The sequence below is a fragment of the Poecilia formosa genome, unplaced genomic scaffold (assembly GCF_000485575.1).
Source record: "Poecilia formosa unplaced genomic scaffold, Poecilia_formosa-5.1.2 Scaffold331, whole genome shotgun sequence".
NCBI classification, from domain to species: Eukaryota; Metazoa; Chordata; class Actinopteri; order Cyprinodontiformes; family Poeciliidae; genus Poecilia; species Poecilia formosa.
Window position 1 is genome coordinate 213,502 of NW_006800270.1, and position 16,683 is coordinate 230,184.

The 16,683-nt window shown below is 35.1% G+C and overlaps 2 protein-coding genes across 4 annotated transcripts in view; both read left to right on the forward strand.

Moving 5' to 3' along the window:
• septin7b (septin 7b) overlaps nt 1-2,352 on the forward strand; it is a 21,662-nt gene extending 19,310 nt beyond the window's left edge. For both annotated transcript variants that reach the window (XM_007573502.2, XM_007573501.2), the window contains one exon: nt 1,198-2,352. In XM_007573502.2, the coding sequence (XP_007573564.1) occupies nt 1,198-1,237 (40 nt within the window). In that variant the 3' untranslated portion in view covers nt 1,238-2,352. The remainder of the gene's footprint in view (nt 1-1,197) is intronic.
• Nucleotides 2,353-4,142: 1,790 nt separating this feature from the next.
• On the forward strand, nt 4,143-16,294 carry LOC103152857 (uncharacterized). 2 transcript variants are annotated; one of them, XM_016661495.1, is made up of 12 exons: nt 4,143-5,066; nt 6,143-6,279; nt 7,064-7,239; nt 7,940-8,100; nt 8,807-8,947; nt 9,992-10,113; nt 10,945-11,113; nt 12,537-12,682; nt 14,020-14,144; nt 14,218-14,344; nt 15,402-15,535; nt 16,070-16,294. In XM_016661495.1, the coding sequence occupies exons 1-12, from the start codon at nt 4,645-4,647 to the stop codon at nt 16,193-16,195; spliced, it is 1,986 nt and encodes a 661-aa protein (XP_016516981.1). In that variant the 5' UTR covers nt 4,143-4,644; the 3' UTR covers nt 16,196-16,294. The 2 variants fall into 2 exon arrangements, with proteins under 2 accessions (XP_016516981.1, XP_007573565.1); XM_007573503.2 differs by having other exon boundaries at nt 4,144-5,066; nt 6,140-6,279.
• Nucleotides 16,295-16,683: the final 389 nt, after the last annotated feature.

Genomic DNA, 16,683 nt, shown 5'->3' on the forward strand with positions numbered 1-16,683 from the left:
AGAAATGAATGGAAGTCAATGGAAAGTCCCCACAAAGATAGCAACACAAACGTGTGTGTGTGTATATATATATATTTTTTACAAGCTTAATATTCTTAATATTTTATTTGACAAGGTGTGCATAAGTCTGACATAACAGCTGTCATGAACATGAATGAGTTTTTATGAATGAATATGTCTGTTGTCATGAAGTGCAATTCGGTTGCTCTAAAAGTTGCATAGAAAGTCAATTAAAAGCACCAACTTTGCATTAAAAGTGTCATTGTTTACTAAATGACACTTCCTGACAACAGTCAGACATTCATAAAACTCCTTCATGTTTATAACAGGTGTTATGTCATTTTTATAGCAGTGTCATGCCAGTCTTATGCACACCCCATCAAATAAAGTGTTACCAAATACTTTCATAATATTGGGAGGATTACGTCGTAATGAGAACGCCAACACAAAAAATAACCAAAAATTAAACTGGAGAATGTTGAGCATCTTGTGAAGTTATATGTTGGTATCAGTTTTGCAGATAAGTAAATCCTTCTTTTATCACATGAAATCATTATCAGCAGCAGGACTTTGGAATGACTCTTCAAACAACTGAGTCTATTTAGTTTGTGTAGAAAGAACTACACAAACTAAACTGGTCATGTCAGATCACAACTCCAGAAGTTTGTTTTCTCATTAAAATTACTTTTTTCTCCTAATTTTAAGATGTCCTTCTGGTAAAATTGCTTCTTTTGTTCTAATATTATGACTAACCAGCAAATTTCCAAACAACTGTAGAAATTTTTGGTTTTTGACGAACCCCAATTTGTTATGGCCTTGAAACAAAACAAAAATCCTTGTGGCCTAGCCCTGACACTGCGTCGCACAACTAACAGAAGGAATGATTGAAGCAAAGCTACTTTTTGAAAATGATTTCTGTCATTTGTAATTTTGTTTTTAGAAAGCAAAGCAAGAAAATAAATCTTCACTTGAGTTTTGGGTTGAACGTATTTACAGACAAAGAATGTTTTTTATTTAAATGCAAATTTTTTTATTTTATTTTTTTTGTACATTTTTAGCTTATTTTCTCATCTAAGAATGTTGCTTTTTGAGTCCGTACACACCAGTTAAAGATTAATCGACTACTAAATTAGTTGACGATTATTTGAACAATTGATTAATCATGATTAATCTGATCGTTTTGTTTTTGTGTTGCAGGACCCTGGAGAAAAACAAAAAGAAAGGAAAGATCTTCTAAAGACAGTTGGCGGGACCAGCCCAGCTCCAGTTATTTTTAATTTGCCAACGTTGCCGGTCAGAACACCTGAATGTGGCGCTCTGACTCCACCCATTATTCCCACCTTCATCTCTTCTCTGCTTCCCTGTTTTCACTCTCTCCTGTGCTCTTCCTGCTCCCAGCCACTAGAGGTCACACTCGGGCCAGTTTTTTTTTTCTTTCTTTTCTTTCCTTTTTTTTTTATTCAAGCCAGAGGTCAGAGGGCGGTTTGCGTGTACAGCCAGAGCCCCCTCTCACTGCCCAGGACTCATCATCATTAAGGAATGTGTTTACCTTAACAACAGGAAAAAAAAACTCCCCTTCAGTAAGGCCAAACCCACATTATTATTATTATTATTATTATTATTATTGATGTTATTATAACTCAACTACTGTCTCCACCCTCGGCTACTGCTCTTTATTTTTGTTTTCATCCCCAAGGTGGCTTTTAAATCACCATTGTGTACAGATTTATGGAGAGCAAAGACGAAAACAAATTCTCGTGAGTTATGTTTGACAGTTGAACAATCAAGTTTTTCTTTAATTTAATGTTTACAAGAAAGAAACAGTGTTTTGAAAATCAGATTTCACACAGTAAAATAAGGTTGTTGTTTTTTTTATTATTTTATTTTAATTGAACCCTACAAACAAAAAAATCAGAGATCAGAAAACATAGCATGCACCTTGGGCCTTTTATAGACTTTTAAGAAATGGATAAAGTTAATTTTATTCTGAAGTGTAACAAGTTCTTTTTCCTCCGTGTTTAGCTGTTTTCTCTAGCCTTGGACCACCATTTATAATAAGTGTTATATTTCACTTTAGTTTATTTTTATATATATATACCGAGCCAGCTGAAGTAATAACTTTTGTATGTTTAGTAAATTCTCACAGACTGACAGCAGAGTCCTCTGTTGAAATTGTGTAAAAGTCCCGTGGGGGCTTTGAAAAGAAAAATTGGCATCGCTGTGGAAACGGATCAGTGGGAAATGAAGAGTCAACACCACATTTTGCTTTGGCTATGTACTCCATCTGTATTTTTAATTTTATTTTTCATTTGTAATGTACAATGTCACTTAATAAACATGTGATGGTATTTACAAGTGTGATGGTTTTGTTACGGAGATATTATGAACTCGTTCTGACCAGCTGTGACGCTTTAGCAGTGTGTTTTCATTACTCACCGCTAGATGTCGTTATTGTACCTGTAGTGTTCAAAGGGGACTTAGTGTGCAAAATTAAATTTTTTTGAACGTTTTTATGCTTTGACTTTGGTCTCAACTGCTTCTAAAAACAGTCCAAACGCTTTAAGAAAAACTACTCATCCGTTTTTGAAAAATAAATGAATAAATTCATGGTTTTCGGTTTAGATTTAAAGTTGTATAACATTTTATATTTATTTCTTTGAGGAGCTGTATTCTTGGGTTTTCTTTCAGTGACTGTAAGCCATAAACAAAAAATATAAACTCTTAATTCATGAATCTGTACTAAAAGTTGAACTTTTTGTGTTAAATTAGTACTTCTTTGCACTCTAATTTACTGAGATGCACCTGTGCAATATACTGCATGTTACAATTGAATGAAATAATGTTCAACAAAAATCAGTTTATTTCCTCCTCTGTATTCCCCTGATGCCCACGGTTCACGGTGCTTCTGCAGAGAGAACGTCATCAGTTACCAGGTGGATTATCTGCTGTGAGTTCAATGCGACATTGTATGGCAAGCCGTTTTAACATAAATTCGGTTTCGTCTGACTATCCGAAATTACATTCCAGATATCTAAAAATGCATTTTGACTATACAAAACCACATTTTGACTATCCGGAATGTTAATTTAAGATATCTTAAATAGAAAAGCTGTGTAATTCAAGATATCTCGAATTCATTTAGAGATATCTTAAAAGGAATTTTGACTAGTCAAAATTACAATTCAAGATATCTTTAATTTAGCTTTGTCTAGTCATTATTTTCTTTTAAGATATCTATAATTTAATTTTCACTAGTCAAAACTACATTTCTCCTATCCAAAAATACATTTAAGATATCTTGAATTATGGAGTCATCAGAGATATCTTTAATTAGAATTATGACTAGTCAAAAACCAAAATCGAGATATCTTGAATTTACTTTATGACTAGTCATAATTTCATTGTAGATATCTGAAATGTGTATTTCAGATGGTCAGTAATTAATTTTAGATATCTTGAATTGAAGTCTTCATACAAGTCAATGGTAAATCTGACGTCATTTCGACTAGTCAGAATGTAATTAAAGATATCTCTGATAGTTATTTTGTCTAGTCGAAATATAATTAGAGATATCTAAAATTGCTTAAACGTCTAGTCACAAAACAATTTGAGATATCTGGAATATTAGAGCGGTAAAACCGAATTTATGTTAAATCGGCTTGCCATAAACAGCGGCATAAAACCTTCATATTTGGAGCTCCTTTTGCAAATCAAACTTACAAAAGTTTGAAATTTATGCTCCGATGGAGGTAAAAACAAAGATTTAAACATAGGTCAATTATTTTTGTAGTTTTTAAAATCAAAAATAGATCATGGCGGCGCTTACGTTTGCGTGCTGATTGAGTTTTAACTGTTTAGTGGAAGAAAGATAATTCGTTTTCAGTATAATCTAATGGATAAATACTATTCAGGATTTACATTTAAATTAAAAGATTAACATTTAATTAAGATCTCTTGACTTATATTTGCATAATTTAATCAAAAATAAGTGTATTGTTTAAAGAACTTCAGAAATTTCTGACTTTTTTTAGAGAATTTTTGTTTTTTCTTGCAATTTTTTGCCTTTTAAACTCAGAAATGTAATTTTTTTTAAAGAAAATTTCTGAGATTAATCTCAAAATTTCTGAGTTGTTTTCTACCAATTTTCTGACTTTTCAAGCTCTTGTTTTTTTTCTAGAAAATCTCTGAAATGATCTAAATTTACATCTCTTTCTACCTCCAATTACGCTGTCGTAAAAATAAAATCAGTATTTTATACATAAAGTTTTTTCAATTTTTTTGCAATTTAGTCTTACTGAATGGTCCTAAGAGCCTCTTGCTCTATAGATTAATCAAAACATTGACTTATTTTTGCGCTTTACTGGAATTGTTTACCTACATCTAAACTGTTTTGCGGATTCAAAGCAAACAAAATAAAATAACCGAGGAGACGAAATTATTTTCTCAGCTTGTTGGCACCGCAGGGCTGCCGTAGAGGCGGCCCGTCCCGCCTCCGAATCGAAAGTGGATGTATGAAGATAAACGGTCAGTTTTGTTGTGTTGGAAGAGACAGCGGGACGCGTTTTAACTCGGGTGAACGTTTCTCAGTGATGCAGGTTCTGAGCTCCTCGTGGTGAGTTCATCGTCCTGTGTGGCGGTGGGAAAATGGCCTTGCTGCTCTGGCTCCTGCTTGCCCTGCCAGCTCATGTGACTGACGCTCAGCTGAGGGCGAAGAGGAGCCGTCTGATCCTGACCGAGGCTTCCCATCTCCACCCGGCCACCTCCGGTCCCCAGCCCGGTGCCGGTCCGGAGCCTGGTGACCGGGCCACCGCGTTTCAGGTCCCGACTTTGGACGGGAAGTTCTCCTACCAGCCCGATGATGGAGCCGTGAATGAGTCTCTGGTCATCCACGCCTTCACCAACAAGTCCGGGTTCCTGGAGTGTCTCTGGAGCTCCGAGTCCTCCCTGAAGAGTCTGGTTGAAGGGCTGCCGAACCGGACCCAGGTGCTGTTCCTGTCACTGGACGACTCAGCGGTCAGTGATGCCCTCTGGATGCGGGAGCAGCTGCACCGGGCCGCCGCCAACAGGTGAGCTGGGAGGGACTCCCTGCTGGTGGGGGTCAGTTTGGAGCTAGTTGGAGCGTGTAACTTTTAAAAAATGAATTAAATAAATAAAATATATCTTTTACATTTTGTTAAAACTGTCACCGTATTGACAGCATGAGACAGATAATCTGTGAAATCTGTCTTAGTGCTGTCAATCAGGCTCTCGTATTGGCTGCTAAATGTGCTAATGGTGGAGAAACAACTTACTGTTGTAAGTTGCAAATAAAACCATTTATTTGCTGTCATCGGTGGCTATGCTAACTAGCATTAACGCAGGACGTGCTAGCTGCAGTAGGAGAGATAAAGGGGGGTTGTGATTGACAGCACTAAGACCCGCCTCCTCGCTCTGATTGGTTGTTTGTTGTTAGCGCTGGGAGAGGGTTGACAAGTTTTTTTTTTGTTGTTGTTGTTTTTGGAGGAATTTCACTTGTTATAGCAGCACAGTGACAAAATGTACCCCATTGAGTGTAAAAAAAACAAAACAATATAAACAAATGTAATAAAAGAGTACAGATAAAATTTAACAGAAACCTAAAAATCTGTTTGCAAACTCTGACCAAAACAGCCACAAAGGGAAGTGTGTTTTTTTATATTTCAGATGAGGAAGTGAAACTGAAGTGAACTCATAGTAGCACTCATGTTTTTTGTAGTTTACGCTCATAAGTCCTTGGAAAATATTCGTCATCTTTGAGCTTTCTACATTTGCTTACATTACAAACTCCAACGTAATTTATTGGGATTTTATAAGATGAATCGACACAAACATTTGGTACAGAATTTAAAACTTGCAAATGAAGCATGTTTTTAAATTCTTTTCACCAGTAAAACTCTGGAAAGTGTGGTGTGTATTTGTATTTGACCCCCTGATGCCTCTAAATAAATTGGAAGATTGTTTTTATTGTGATTAAATGTGAAAAGTGAAATGTTAATAATAACATTGCAGTTAACTGAAAGGTTGTGGGGTTTGTTGACACTCCTTGCTAAAACTAACAGCTGTGTGGAGAGACAACCTCAGTGCCGAGTCTTTACTTTAACTAGACTCTTTGGCCCAACAGCAGGAAGGAGGTTCTGACCCGGCTGCACTTCTCTCCAGTGCCGGTCTTCGCTTTGGGTAACTGGATCCCCTATGTGCTTTACTACTGGGGCTGCCTGGGACACAACTGTGGCCTCTCACAGGCTGTTTTCACCTCTGATGGTAAGGAAATGATGCTAGTTATCGATTAATCAGTTAATCTAGTTCACTGATCTTATTGATTTATGGATAAGCGGCCATTTTCTTAAAAACCTGTTTACTCTTGTACCAAGAAGGTCAGCTGTCTTTCCACAACATAAAGGATAAAATTTTATAACTCCAGAATTAAAAGAAAATTGTCTAAACTGTATTCAATACTAACTGAATAGACTGAAAACTGTGGTTTTGTTACATTTTTAAAGTTAAATGTATCTATAAAATATAACAAAACAGTAACCTCTTAGGTTGCTAAATGGAAAAGTAACAGATGAAAAGAATAGATTACACGAAACACTTCAGTTCCCATAAACAGAGATATGTTTATACAGAAGTACCATCTGTAGTTACTTTTTAAAAAAGTTAAAACTTGGCTCTATGAAGTGATTAGCTCATAACATGGCTCCGTCATGCAGCTCGGCTGAATAACCCTAATTAATTCAAATTTTAAAAATAGGTTGATAACTTAATGATAACTTTTTTTTTTTATTAATGGCTCCGGTTAAAGATGACCAGCGACGCCCTCTGCTGGATGGCGGTTAAACTACAACACTAAAAGAAAGTCTAAGCGGACGTTATTAGTTAATCGATTGAAACTAAATTCAAACTAATAAACAATTAATCGTAAATAGATTAATTATTTGATTAATTAATAGATGAATTATCTCAATAGGGAGGAGTTTTATTTTGTGTTAGTTTTTTGACTTTTGAAAATCAGGTCGTCCATTACTGACCATGCTACTTCCGGCAGGGTGGAAAATGCCAATCATTGTTAAGAGGCTGGATGCCAGGTATGATTGGCTCATGGGACACTGGAGCCCGAAGACGTATCAGCTGGCTGATGCTGGAGATGGGTGTGAACCCTCACCGCCTCTCGGGGGCGCTGTGGCCTGGGTGTCGGAAGGGAACTGCTCTTTCTTCAATAAGGTATGTTAAATTCAACACTTATTTAAAAATTAAGAAATATCTAATAGTTGTATTTTTCTAAGTATATAAAGTGCTGTAAAAAAAAAAAGTTTACACAACCAATTATTCCTTTCTGTTTTCCAAATAAACCAAACTTTCATGGAAATGTTAAAGTGGTCTTTGTTGACAGTCTTTCCAAATGTCTTTAAATGTCTTATTTTAAATATTTTTTTTTTTTTAGCTTTTCTGTTTAATACCTAAACAAGAAACTGCATAGATCAATTAGTTGTGAAAGAACCTTACAGGTCTGGTTATAAAATGTCACTGATATGTAGACATAAAATAGGTTATTTACTTTTATACTTTTATTTTATTGACTTCTGTTGTCATTTTCATTGGCTAGTTGCATTTGACATACAGAACTTTGATGCAGTAAAGTGCTGTAGAAATAAATTTGACATGGACATAAAGTGCTATATTTTCCTAAAAATAAGGAAATTTTGATTTCTTTAGGTGAAAACAAGTAAAGGAGATGTTGTCAAACATTTAAGGCTTTAAAAATTTAATGCTACTGCTAGTTTTAATGAGTAAAATAATGAACCATCAATGGGAGATGAGTTTGTTGGCTAAAAGAAATGCATGGTATTGAGTACTTTAGCAATATACTTCAGTAATACGGGGGGTTAAATTGTGACTAATGTTGATTAATTTGTTCCTCCAGGTTAAGAACATGGCTAAATCCAACGCGTCCGGCGTCCTCGTCTATTCGCTCCCCGGCAACCCGATCCAGGATATGAACTGTGAAGGACAGGAGTGTTTCTTTCCTCTCGCCATCCCGGCTGCCATGGTGCATCAGGAGTCTTCGGTCGCTCAGGCGCTCCGGTAAGACCGGCTCAGGTCAGGGATTAAAAGCCTCCCAATGTTGATGCTGGTTTTACAGCTTTCAGAGGCAGAAATCTGGACGGCCTGATTCATTCACTTTGATGGCGGATTAGAGCAAGGCTAAGAAAACAAATAAATATGTGAATAAAGTTATAATATTACTAGACATAAAGTAAAAAAAAAATACGGAAATAAAGTTATAATAATATGAGAATAAAGACCTAATAATATTACAAGAATAAACTTGTACATCATAAAAGGCATAATTGTACAAAAATAAAGTCATTTTATTAGGATACAGTCCAAATATTTCAATAATAATAATATAATAAATTGTAATATTACATGAATGAACTTGTATGACAAATTTAAAGTAAATGTGAGAATAAAGTCATAATCGTTTGAGAATACAGTCCTAAAATTACGCCAATAAAGTTGTAATTGTACCAGAATAAAGTTGTAATAAACTACTAATTTCTTTATTTGTAAAACCAATGTCAAAGAATAACTTCACAACATCCCTCATTTCACCACAATTGCAAAGATTGTTTTTTGTGTTCTCATAATAGTGCGACTTTATTCATGCATCTATTTGTCTATTTTTAACCCACAGACCACACTTGAACATTTTTTATAGTATTATTTAGCAATTATTAATATTTTTAAGGTTGAACCTATTTTTCTGCTGTTTTTGTGTTTTTTGTAGGTCTGGAAAGTTGGTGAATGTTTCCTTTCAGACCACACCGTCCCCAAATTTCTTCATCAGTATTGACCAGCAGGGGGCGCTGGCTGAGATGGGCTGGTTCCTCTACCCATCATTTAGCTTCATCAACTGGCAGGCTCAGTGGTGAGGACAATAAAGTCACTCTTTATTGGCTAAAATCTGTCTATGGCCTGGAAACAGGGGCAGATTTTAACTTTTTCCCCCTCCACTCATTATTACTGCACAGTCTCCCCTCAGTCAGTCAAACGTAAACATACATGGTATCCATGGAAACGTCAGAATCTTGGCTGGAAGCTGATGAGAAACATTTGAGTTTAGCCGAATGGGTCAATACAGACCTCAAAAAGACATTGTATGGAGTTCTAGTAGTGCCAATTTCTTATATGTGTGTGTGTGTGTTGTTTTTTTTCTTTTTAGTAAAGTGTGCCTAAATTATTTATCTTTACTTCTTACTGGATTTCCAAAAATTACCATTCAATTGGAGTCAAATATATATATTTCTTTTATTGTTTTAATGTAATTTGATAATAAAATAAATTTAGGCATTTTTAAAATTAGACATTTAAAAATAAGTTTAAGTTTGTAAGTAAAAAACACAAGAAATACCCAGTTTTCTAGGCCTGTTTTTTAGTGAAATCTCTGTAAATTTGATTTATTTTTACCTCAGCTGCATCAGTCTTTGCACAGGTAATGTCTGTAGGTGGATCTATTGTTTCTGAAAATGTATAACCTTATTTATGGTATTTCAGAAAGGTTTATATGCTGTATATTGCAAAAAAAAAAAAAAAAAAAAAAAAAAATCAAATTATTTTATGATCCATCCTCATTTTCTCTGAAACTGTAGCAGCTGCTGTGATAGTTGCACTTCTGATGGAGTCGCCCAAAGTGTAAGCTTATTGAAATAGTTTGTAATTGATGAGAAAAATTAAAATAGATTTGGGTTTATTATTTGAAATGCATACTTCAGAAAACCCTGTGGGGCTTATTTTAAATGCTGCACTGTGTTTCATTGGTTAAAACATAGTGTAGAAACCCAAAGATGTTGCCCCCACCAGCATGCCTGATCATTGCCCCTAGGTCTTAAACTTTTGTCAGCTGGTGTTACAGTTAAGCATACAGGAGAAACTTCTCTCACACTTTGTTTTTGCTTGGGGGTTTTATCTCCAGGTTTGAATTTGCTGCTGGTCTGCAAAACAAAATCCAAAGTCCTGCAAAAATCATTCCAGTGTTTGACAAAATCACGATGCAAGGAGACAAAGGAGCCGTGGCCACAGTCGAACTGCCGGCAGGTGAGATAATCAGCTCTATCTATGAGATACGAGAACCATTGTTAAGTTTGTTTATCCACCTGGTAATGTGACTGGTCACGAGGAGCGGACTGGTTGCACAGTTTATTTGTCAGTAGATTAGTTTTTAGGTCGTAAGAAGTAGTGTTTGTCAAAGTTGTTTTTCAGAAAGTTCTAGGAAAGATGAGAGAAAAAAGCAAAATTATTAAAAGTTGAATTTCATAACTATTTATTTTTCTGTTCAATTACTATTTAAAGTAACTGATTTAAATGTTGCTTCTGAAGCTCATTTTCTGATTGATTGCCAGTCAAATTCATTTTGTTGCTTTGTTAATGAAGCTGGCATAAGAAGCAAGAAATGGAAAAGTTTCTGACAAGAAAAAGAGCAAACAAATCTGACACTTCTTAAAAGGAAAACACAAGAACTGTGGGAGGAGTAAAATAACATTTGATGTGATTAATATAAAATATTATACATTATTTTAAGACAATTATATTATCTGGTAATAAGGTTAATAAATTATCTGATAATAAAATATTTCACCATAGAACTCATGGCTATTTAAAATAATTCATTATGAGACAGCATTTATGCTAAATTGATGTACTAATTATTGAATTGTGAATATAAAACACTTTTAAAGTTGATGCTTCTTTATATATTTTGTTGCACTGTCTGTGCATTTGCAAATGGGGTCAGAGGTTAATGCGCTTTTGGGAGAAATTACGTGGAAAAGTTTGGAAACCCCGGACACAAAAAGTGAAAAAATATACATTTTTCCATTGCATTTTACTTCAGACGCATGTTTTATATTTTGTTATTTTTGTTGTCAGATGTGTGGAACTTTGACACGCTGGAGCTCGACGCGTCGCTGTCGTGTCCCGGCAGGAGGGACTCGTCCTGCGCTGAGTGGGATCACACTGTCCAGCTGTTCGTCTGCTGCGATCAGCTGAGTCCGTACTGCAACACGGAGCTGGGACGGTGGATCACTGCCTTTCGAAGGTAGCGCCTCCAACATGCTGCTGCTTCTTGCTGCATTATATTTCATTTGAACACTTTATTTTACAGGAAATAAGGCATAAAAACTTCATAATGCAATGATATTTTAAGATGCAATGCATCTTTTAAAGCCTTCAGTTGGCTAAACTATTCAGCTAAAATCAGATGCAACCAAATAAATAAGTAAAATTACAAATCACAAAGGGAGGAGGAAAGAATGCACATTTAAAAAATGGGCTCTTTTTTTTTGCTCAAATGAAAGTAATAACTATTTGAAGGCTGAAGTTGAGTTAAAATATTTTTCAGTTGTTTAAGTTGAATTTTAATTAGACCTTTTAATTTTTAAACTCTATGCAAACACCTATTCATAAATCTCTGCATATCTTTTTTTATCTCAATTGAGTCAAATGGAAAACATCACAGTTCTCTTTTAAAATTATGATTTCGAGACATAATAACTCTTGAAAATTATTAAAGCCCTTTAAACTTTCTTGAGCCAAATGACAACAAAAACATATTTTGTTGCAAAGTAGTGCATAATTGTGAAGCTAAAGAAAAGGGATTTAGTTTATCTTCTTTTTATTCTAAATGAAATAAGTATTGCTCTTTAAATAAAATCCACTCCAACAAGTTGCTTTCAGTTGACAAGTAGAAAAAAATATCTTTAAGTTTGTGGTCATTTTATGACAAAATCTGAAAAGGTTCAAGGTATATCAATTCACAAGTTTTCAAGACACATTTAAAATACAGAAATATCAAAAAGCAGACTAAAACCTCTGTATCCGTGTATTTGAGAAGCAGCATTCAGTTTCTATGCACCACAAATTTGGAACAAACTTCCAGAAAACTGTAAAACAGCTGAAACACTGGCTGCCTTTAAATCTCAACTTAAAACCCACCTGTTTAGAGTTGCTTATGGCTAAATTAGGATTAGAGTGTGGGTTTTGATGTCTTTGATGTTTTTAATGTTTTTATCTTTACTTTTTATGTCTTCAATGTTTTTAATGTTTTTTATTAATTTCTTTTTATTTCTCTTTCTCACTGTTTATCTTTTTTGATCTTTTTCAAAATGTCTTTCTCTTTCTCACTGTTTTGGTGATTTTAATGTTTCTATCTTAAAAAAAAAAAATACCCGACAGGTTAGAGTCCTTGTCAAACGGCGTTTTGACTAAAGTCCAAAGGGTTGGAGTCCCAGTTGACGGCGTCTCAACTAAAGTTCTACAGCTTTTTATTTCTCTTTCTCACTGTTAACGTTTTAATTATGTTTTTTAAATCTCTTTCTCTTACGCTGTTTTTATTTTAATTATGTAAAGCACTTTGAAATGCCTTGCTGCTGAAATGTGCTATACAAATAAAATTTGATTGATTGGTTGATTTGCTTATTTTGCTGAAGTGTGAGACGTAAGAGTCAGTTTTGTTTTGGCAGAGGGACTGGACACTGGCTGACAGACGTGTCCCCTCTCATCCCTGTGCTGGACAGCAGCAAATGCACCTTCACCATGAAGACGGTGCCCTGGGCGATGCCCTGGGTCGCCTCCCTCAACCTCAGATTTAGCGCCAGCAACCGCACAGGTCAACACAGCCGCCGATTTAAAGGGGACACATCATGCAAGACTCACATTTTCCTAGTTTTTAATGTTTCAGTTTGAGTTTTTACAGCTTCTAAAAACATCCCAAGTGCTTGAAAAACCCCACCTAGCAGTTTTTGACGATAAGTTAAAAACCTCCTAAATGTAATGTTATAAGTCAGCAGTCGCTGCCCCGTTACCAAGCTGAGCTCGAGCACATTTGGCCAGCTGATATTACTGCTGTACAATGGCATCTACTCAATTACATTCACTAGAGTAAAGTTTTGGGGGGGTGGAAATACTTTTAAGAGTATTTTTACTATGCAGAACATTTTCCTTTTGCTTTAGTAATTTTATCATAAAGCATCGCTACTCTAGAGTAAAATTTCCCACTGAGAGCAACTTCTCTGAATTAAGAGCAAACATGTTTTTACCAAAATATTCACCAGACACACACTGGCAGTTTTTGTGAAAGTTTTATCATTTTTTTAATACCGAAAGAAATTGATTTGGAACAATTTTCCCTTTGCCTGATTTTGTTATTTTGTATTTATGCTATTTTTATGAATTGATTAAATTATTTTTACGTAAAACACCAACATTTCCACATAACTTTATATTCTGGTCCATCTAATGTAATTTTAGATATTAGCTGATTGATGTTTTTGATCAATTATTCAGTACTTGACTAGCTTTTTTACATTTTAAACCTCCTTAAGTCACATTCTATGGGTACTGCGCTGTTGCCTAGCAACCCCAGCCCCGTTACCTAGCAACCAAAGCAGAGCTCTAGGAAGTTTGGTCAACTAGTTTTACCGCTGTATGCGCTGTACAAAGGCTGCAGGAAATGACATATTTTATTGTTGCACTCTTGTTGGTTGTACAGGAGGCTCCACTTCTGCTTTTCAAAGATGTATAGTTGGAAAATTATGCATCTGTTTGCAGCCGTTTTCAAATGCAAGTTAAGTTAGGGGTGTGGCCAGCAGCAGCTTATTTGGATTTAAAGTGACAAGACGCCCCAAAATACAGAACTGATCAGACTAAAATCTCAGTTTCTAAGATTGATTTTGCGCAAATAAAATGTAATTAACATGTTTTGTGCAGTCCATAGATGTATCCTAACATGTTCAAGAAAACATAATAAATCACCTTTATAAAAATATTTATGTATCTCCATTTTCACTTCCATCTTATAAAATTATTTCTAAATCAGATATAGAATCTTTTGTCACATTTGATGTTGAATGGAAGCTGAAAAACCAGTAAAGCTTTTTAGCACAGTTTATTTGTCCCGAACTAAAAGTATATTTGTGTAATAGATATAAATATTTGGTATCACAGGTGAAGATGTGGCCAAGCTTCATCCATTCAAAGTGACGCCTCTGTTCAGCGGGGGAACCTTTGACAAAAACTACAACAAGAGGTACCAGCCAACGAAGATCCTCATTCCTTCATCCACTAAGAAGGTACCAGATGGTATCAATGGCTTTTTTACACCCTTCCTGTCTGGAGTGTCTCACCAGCTGTGGTTGGTTTCAGGTGGAGCTTTATGCCGTTATTACAGGCCATGGCAGCGACGAGAACGGCTGCGGGGAGTTCTGCGTCACCTCCCACCATTTCCTGATCAACGGCGTTCACAACAACACTCACACGTTTGACACAGCAGGTAAGAAAAGTTCACAAAGACACTTTTTAACCAAATACTTGATTAAAATGAATAATGTTTAATCAATAGATGCAGAATAAGTAATGAAACAAGCACAGTGTTTAAGCAAACCCCAGCTATTTTTCCTCTTATTACCTAAATTTTAAAATTCAGTTTATTGTTTATATCATAACACTAGGAAGTGATCAGTAAGCAAAAAAAAAATTCAGATCAATAATTATCCTCCACTTCTGAATGCAGTTTTAGCTCATTTTTGAAACGGTTATCCGTAGAGGTTAAGCTCTAAATCAGAATTTGAAACATTTTCAGTTTTTCAATCAAGAGAAACAAAAGTGGCCACTATCATAGTAACAGAGATTTGGTTTTATTTATTATTATAATTATTATTATTATTGATAATTATTTTTAATTTTGTTAGCCATTAAATTGGATATACATATACACATATATTATTATTAATCTAAACCAGTGTTTCTCAACCCTGGTCCTCATCGCCCTCCTGTCCTCCCTTTTTTAGGTGTTTCCCTTCTGCCACACACCTGAATTGTATCTCTGGGTGATTAACAGGCTTCTGCAGTACTTGATGGTCATGCAATAATTTGAATCAGCTGTTCTGGAATGGAGGCACATCTAAAACATGCAGAGCAGGGGGGCGAAACACTGATCTAAACAATGATGTATGCTATTATTTTGAATTAAACAATCATCATCATATCAGCCCTACTCCGTATTGATAAGTCGAGCAGACTTATCAGCTTTCCACATGTTGATGGTAGAAATATCTTTAGCTGCAAATAATCAACTGTACACTTAAGGCTGCTAATAAATTTTATGAAGCAAAATGTTTTTCTCATTTAAAAATTAATTGGATTGTTTATTTGGATCTTTAATTGTATTTCTAAAGTTGTATAAAATAAGCTGAAGTTGTTAAATTAAAAATCTGATTAATCATCAAATTGTCAATTGCCTAAAATCCTGTGCAAAACTGGTCATGAAGTGAGTTCTGCACGAGTTGTCGTGCATTAATGTGTTTTAATTGTGACATTTGGACCCACAGGAACGGCTCTTGGTTGCACGATGCGGGTAAAAGATGGCGCTGTACCGAATGAACACGGCACATGGCTGTATGGGCGAGGAGGCTGGTGTGACGGCCTGCAGGTTGACCCCTGGAGGGTCGACGTCACCAAACAGGTTTGTCCACCAACACAAAGCTTCGTTCTTACAACATGTAATCATCAAGAGAGCTTAAGTACATGAATGAAATCATCTTGGACTTAATATTCCTGAAGTTAATTAAAACCTAACGATTAATCGGATTAATCGTTTCAGCCGTAATGTATTAGATGATCTTCCATAGCATTATTACAACAATTTTCCACAACAATGAATGTCTGAAGCAAACAATTAAATTAGAGGAGTCTTTAATTACTCTGAAGTGAGATGCTCTTTGTGTAATCATGCTAATTTCTGAACACTCTTAGCATTGATTTCCAAAACACTTGCATCTCCTTCATGAATTTCATCAAGGACCCAGAGCCAAGAAAACCACATTCAGCAATTTTCTGTCCTCATAAGTGTGTTAAGGTTCAGATATTCCTAAACCATAAAGAAAAAAGCACATGTTGGATTGTTAAGTTTAAAAGTTTTCATGTTTATGATGTTAGACCTAAGTAATGCTAAATGTCTCAAACTCACCATATTTCTTTTGTCTCTGTCGTCTTTCAGCTGAACATGAGCGACTTTGAATCCAACACCATTGTCTATTTTGGCTGGTTTAACGGACAGGATCCAAATCCAGCTCAAAAGCCTGGATATATCATCATGTCGTCTTTTCTCATCTTCTACAAATGATGCCACTGCAATAACTCTTAATCCTGATTCAATATTACTTGTAATGTGTAATCAAAGAATACATTTCTACTAAAGAATAAATTTCTACTTTTTCACTTTGTTTTTCAGTCTTTTATTTACCTTATTTTTCCAAGAATGCTGTGACTAAACTTTCTAGCTTTTAAAATGTTTTCTTTACATTCACCAAGAGGACTCTTCACATCTTCTTCATGAAACTACCTTGCATCTCAAGAGCCTCTTCTCCATAATGGCACATAATCAAATTTCAAAGTGAAATTTGAAACTTTCACTTTGAAATTCTGAAGCACAAAAAATTTAATTTTCATTTAATTCAAAATATGAATTAAGATTTTTCTTGTTATAAATCAAACGATAAATGCATTAGTTTTCTCTACTTTTGTTTTGACTTAGTATTCAGGGTTCAAATAGATGAAAACATGTTTCTAAATTGTTTAAACTTTGTCCTCAATGTCATAAATTGAGATTCA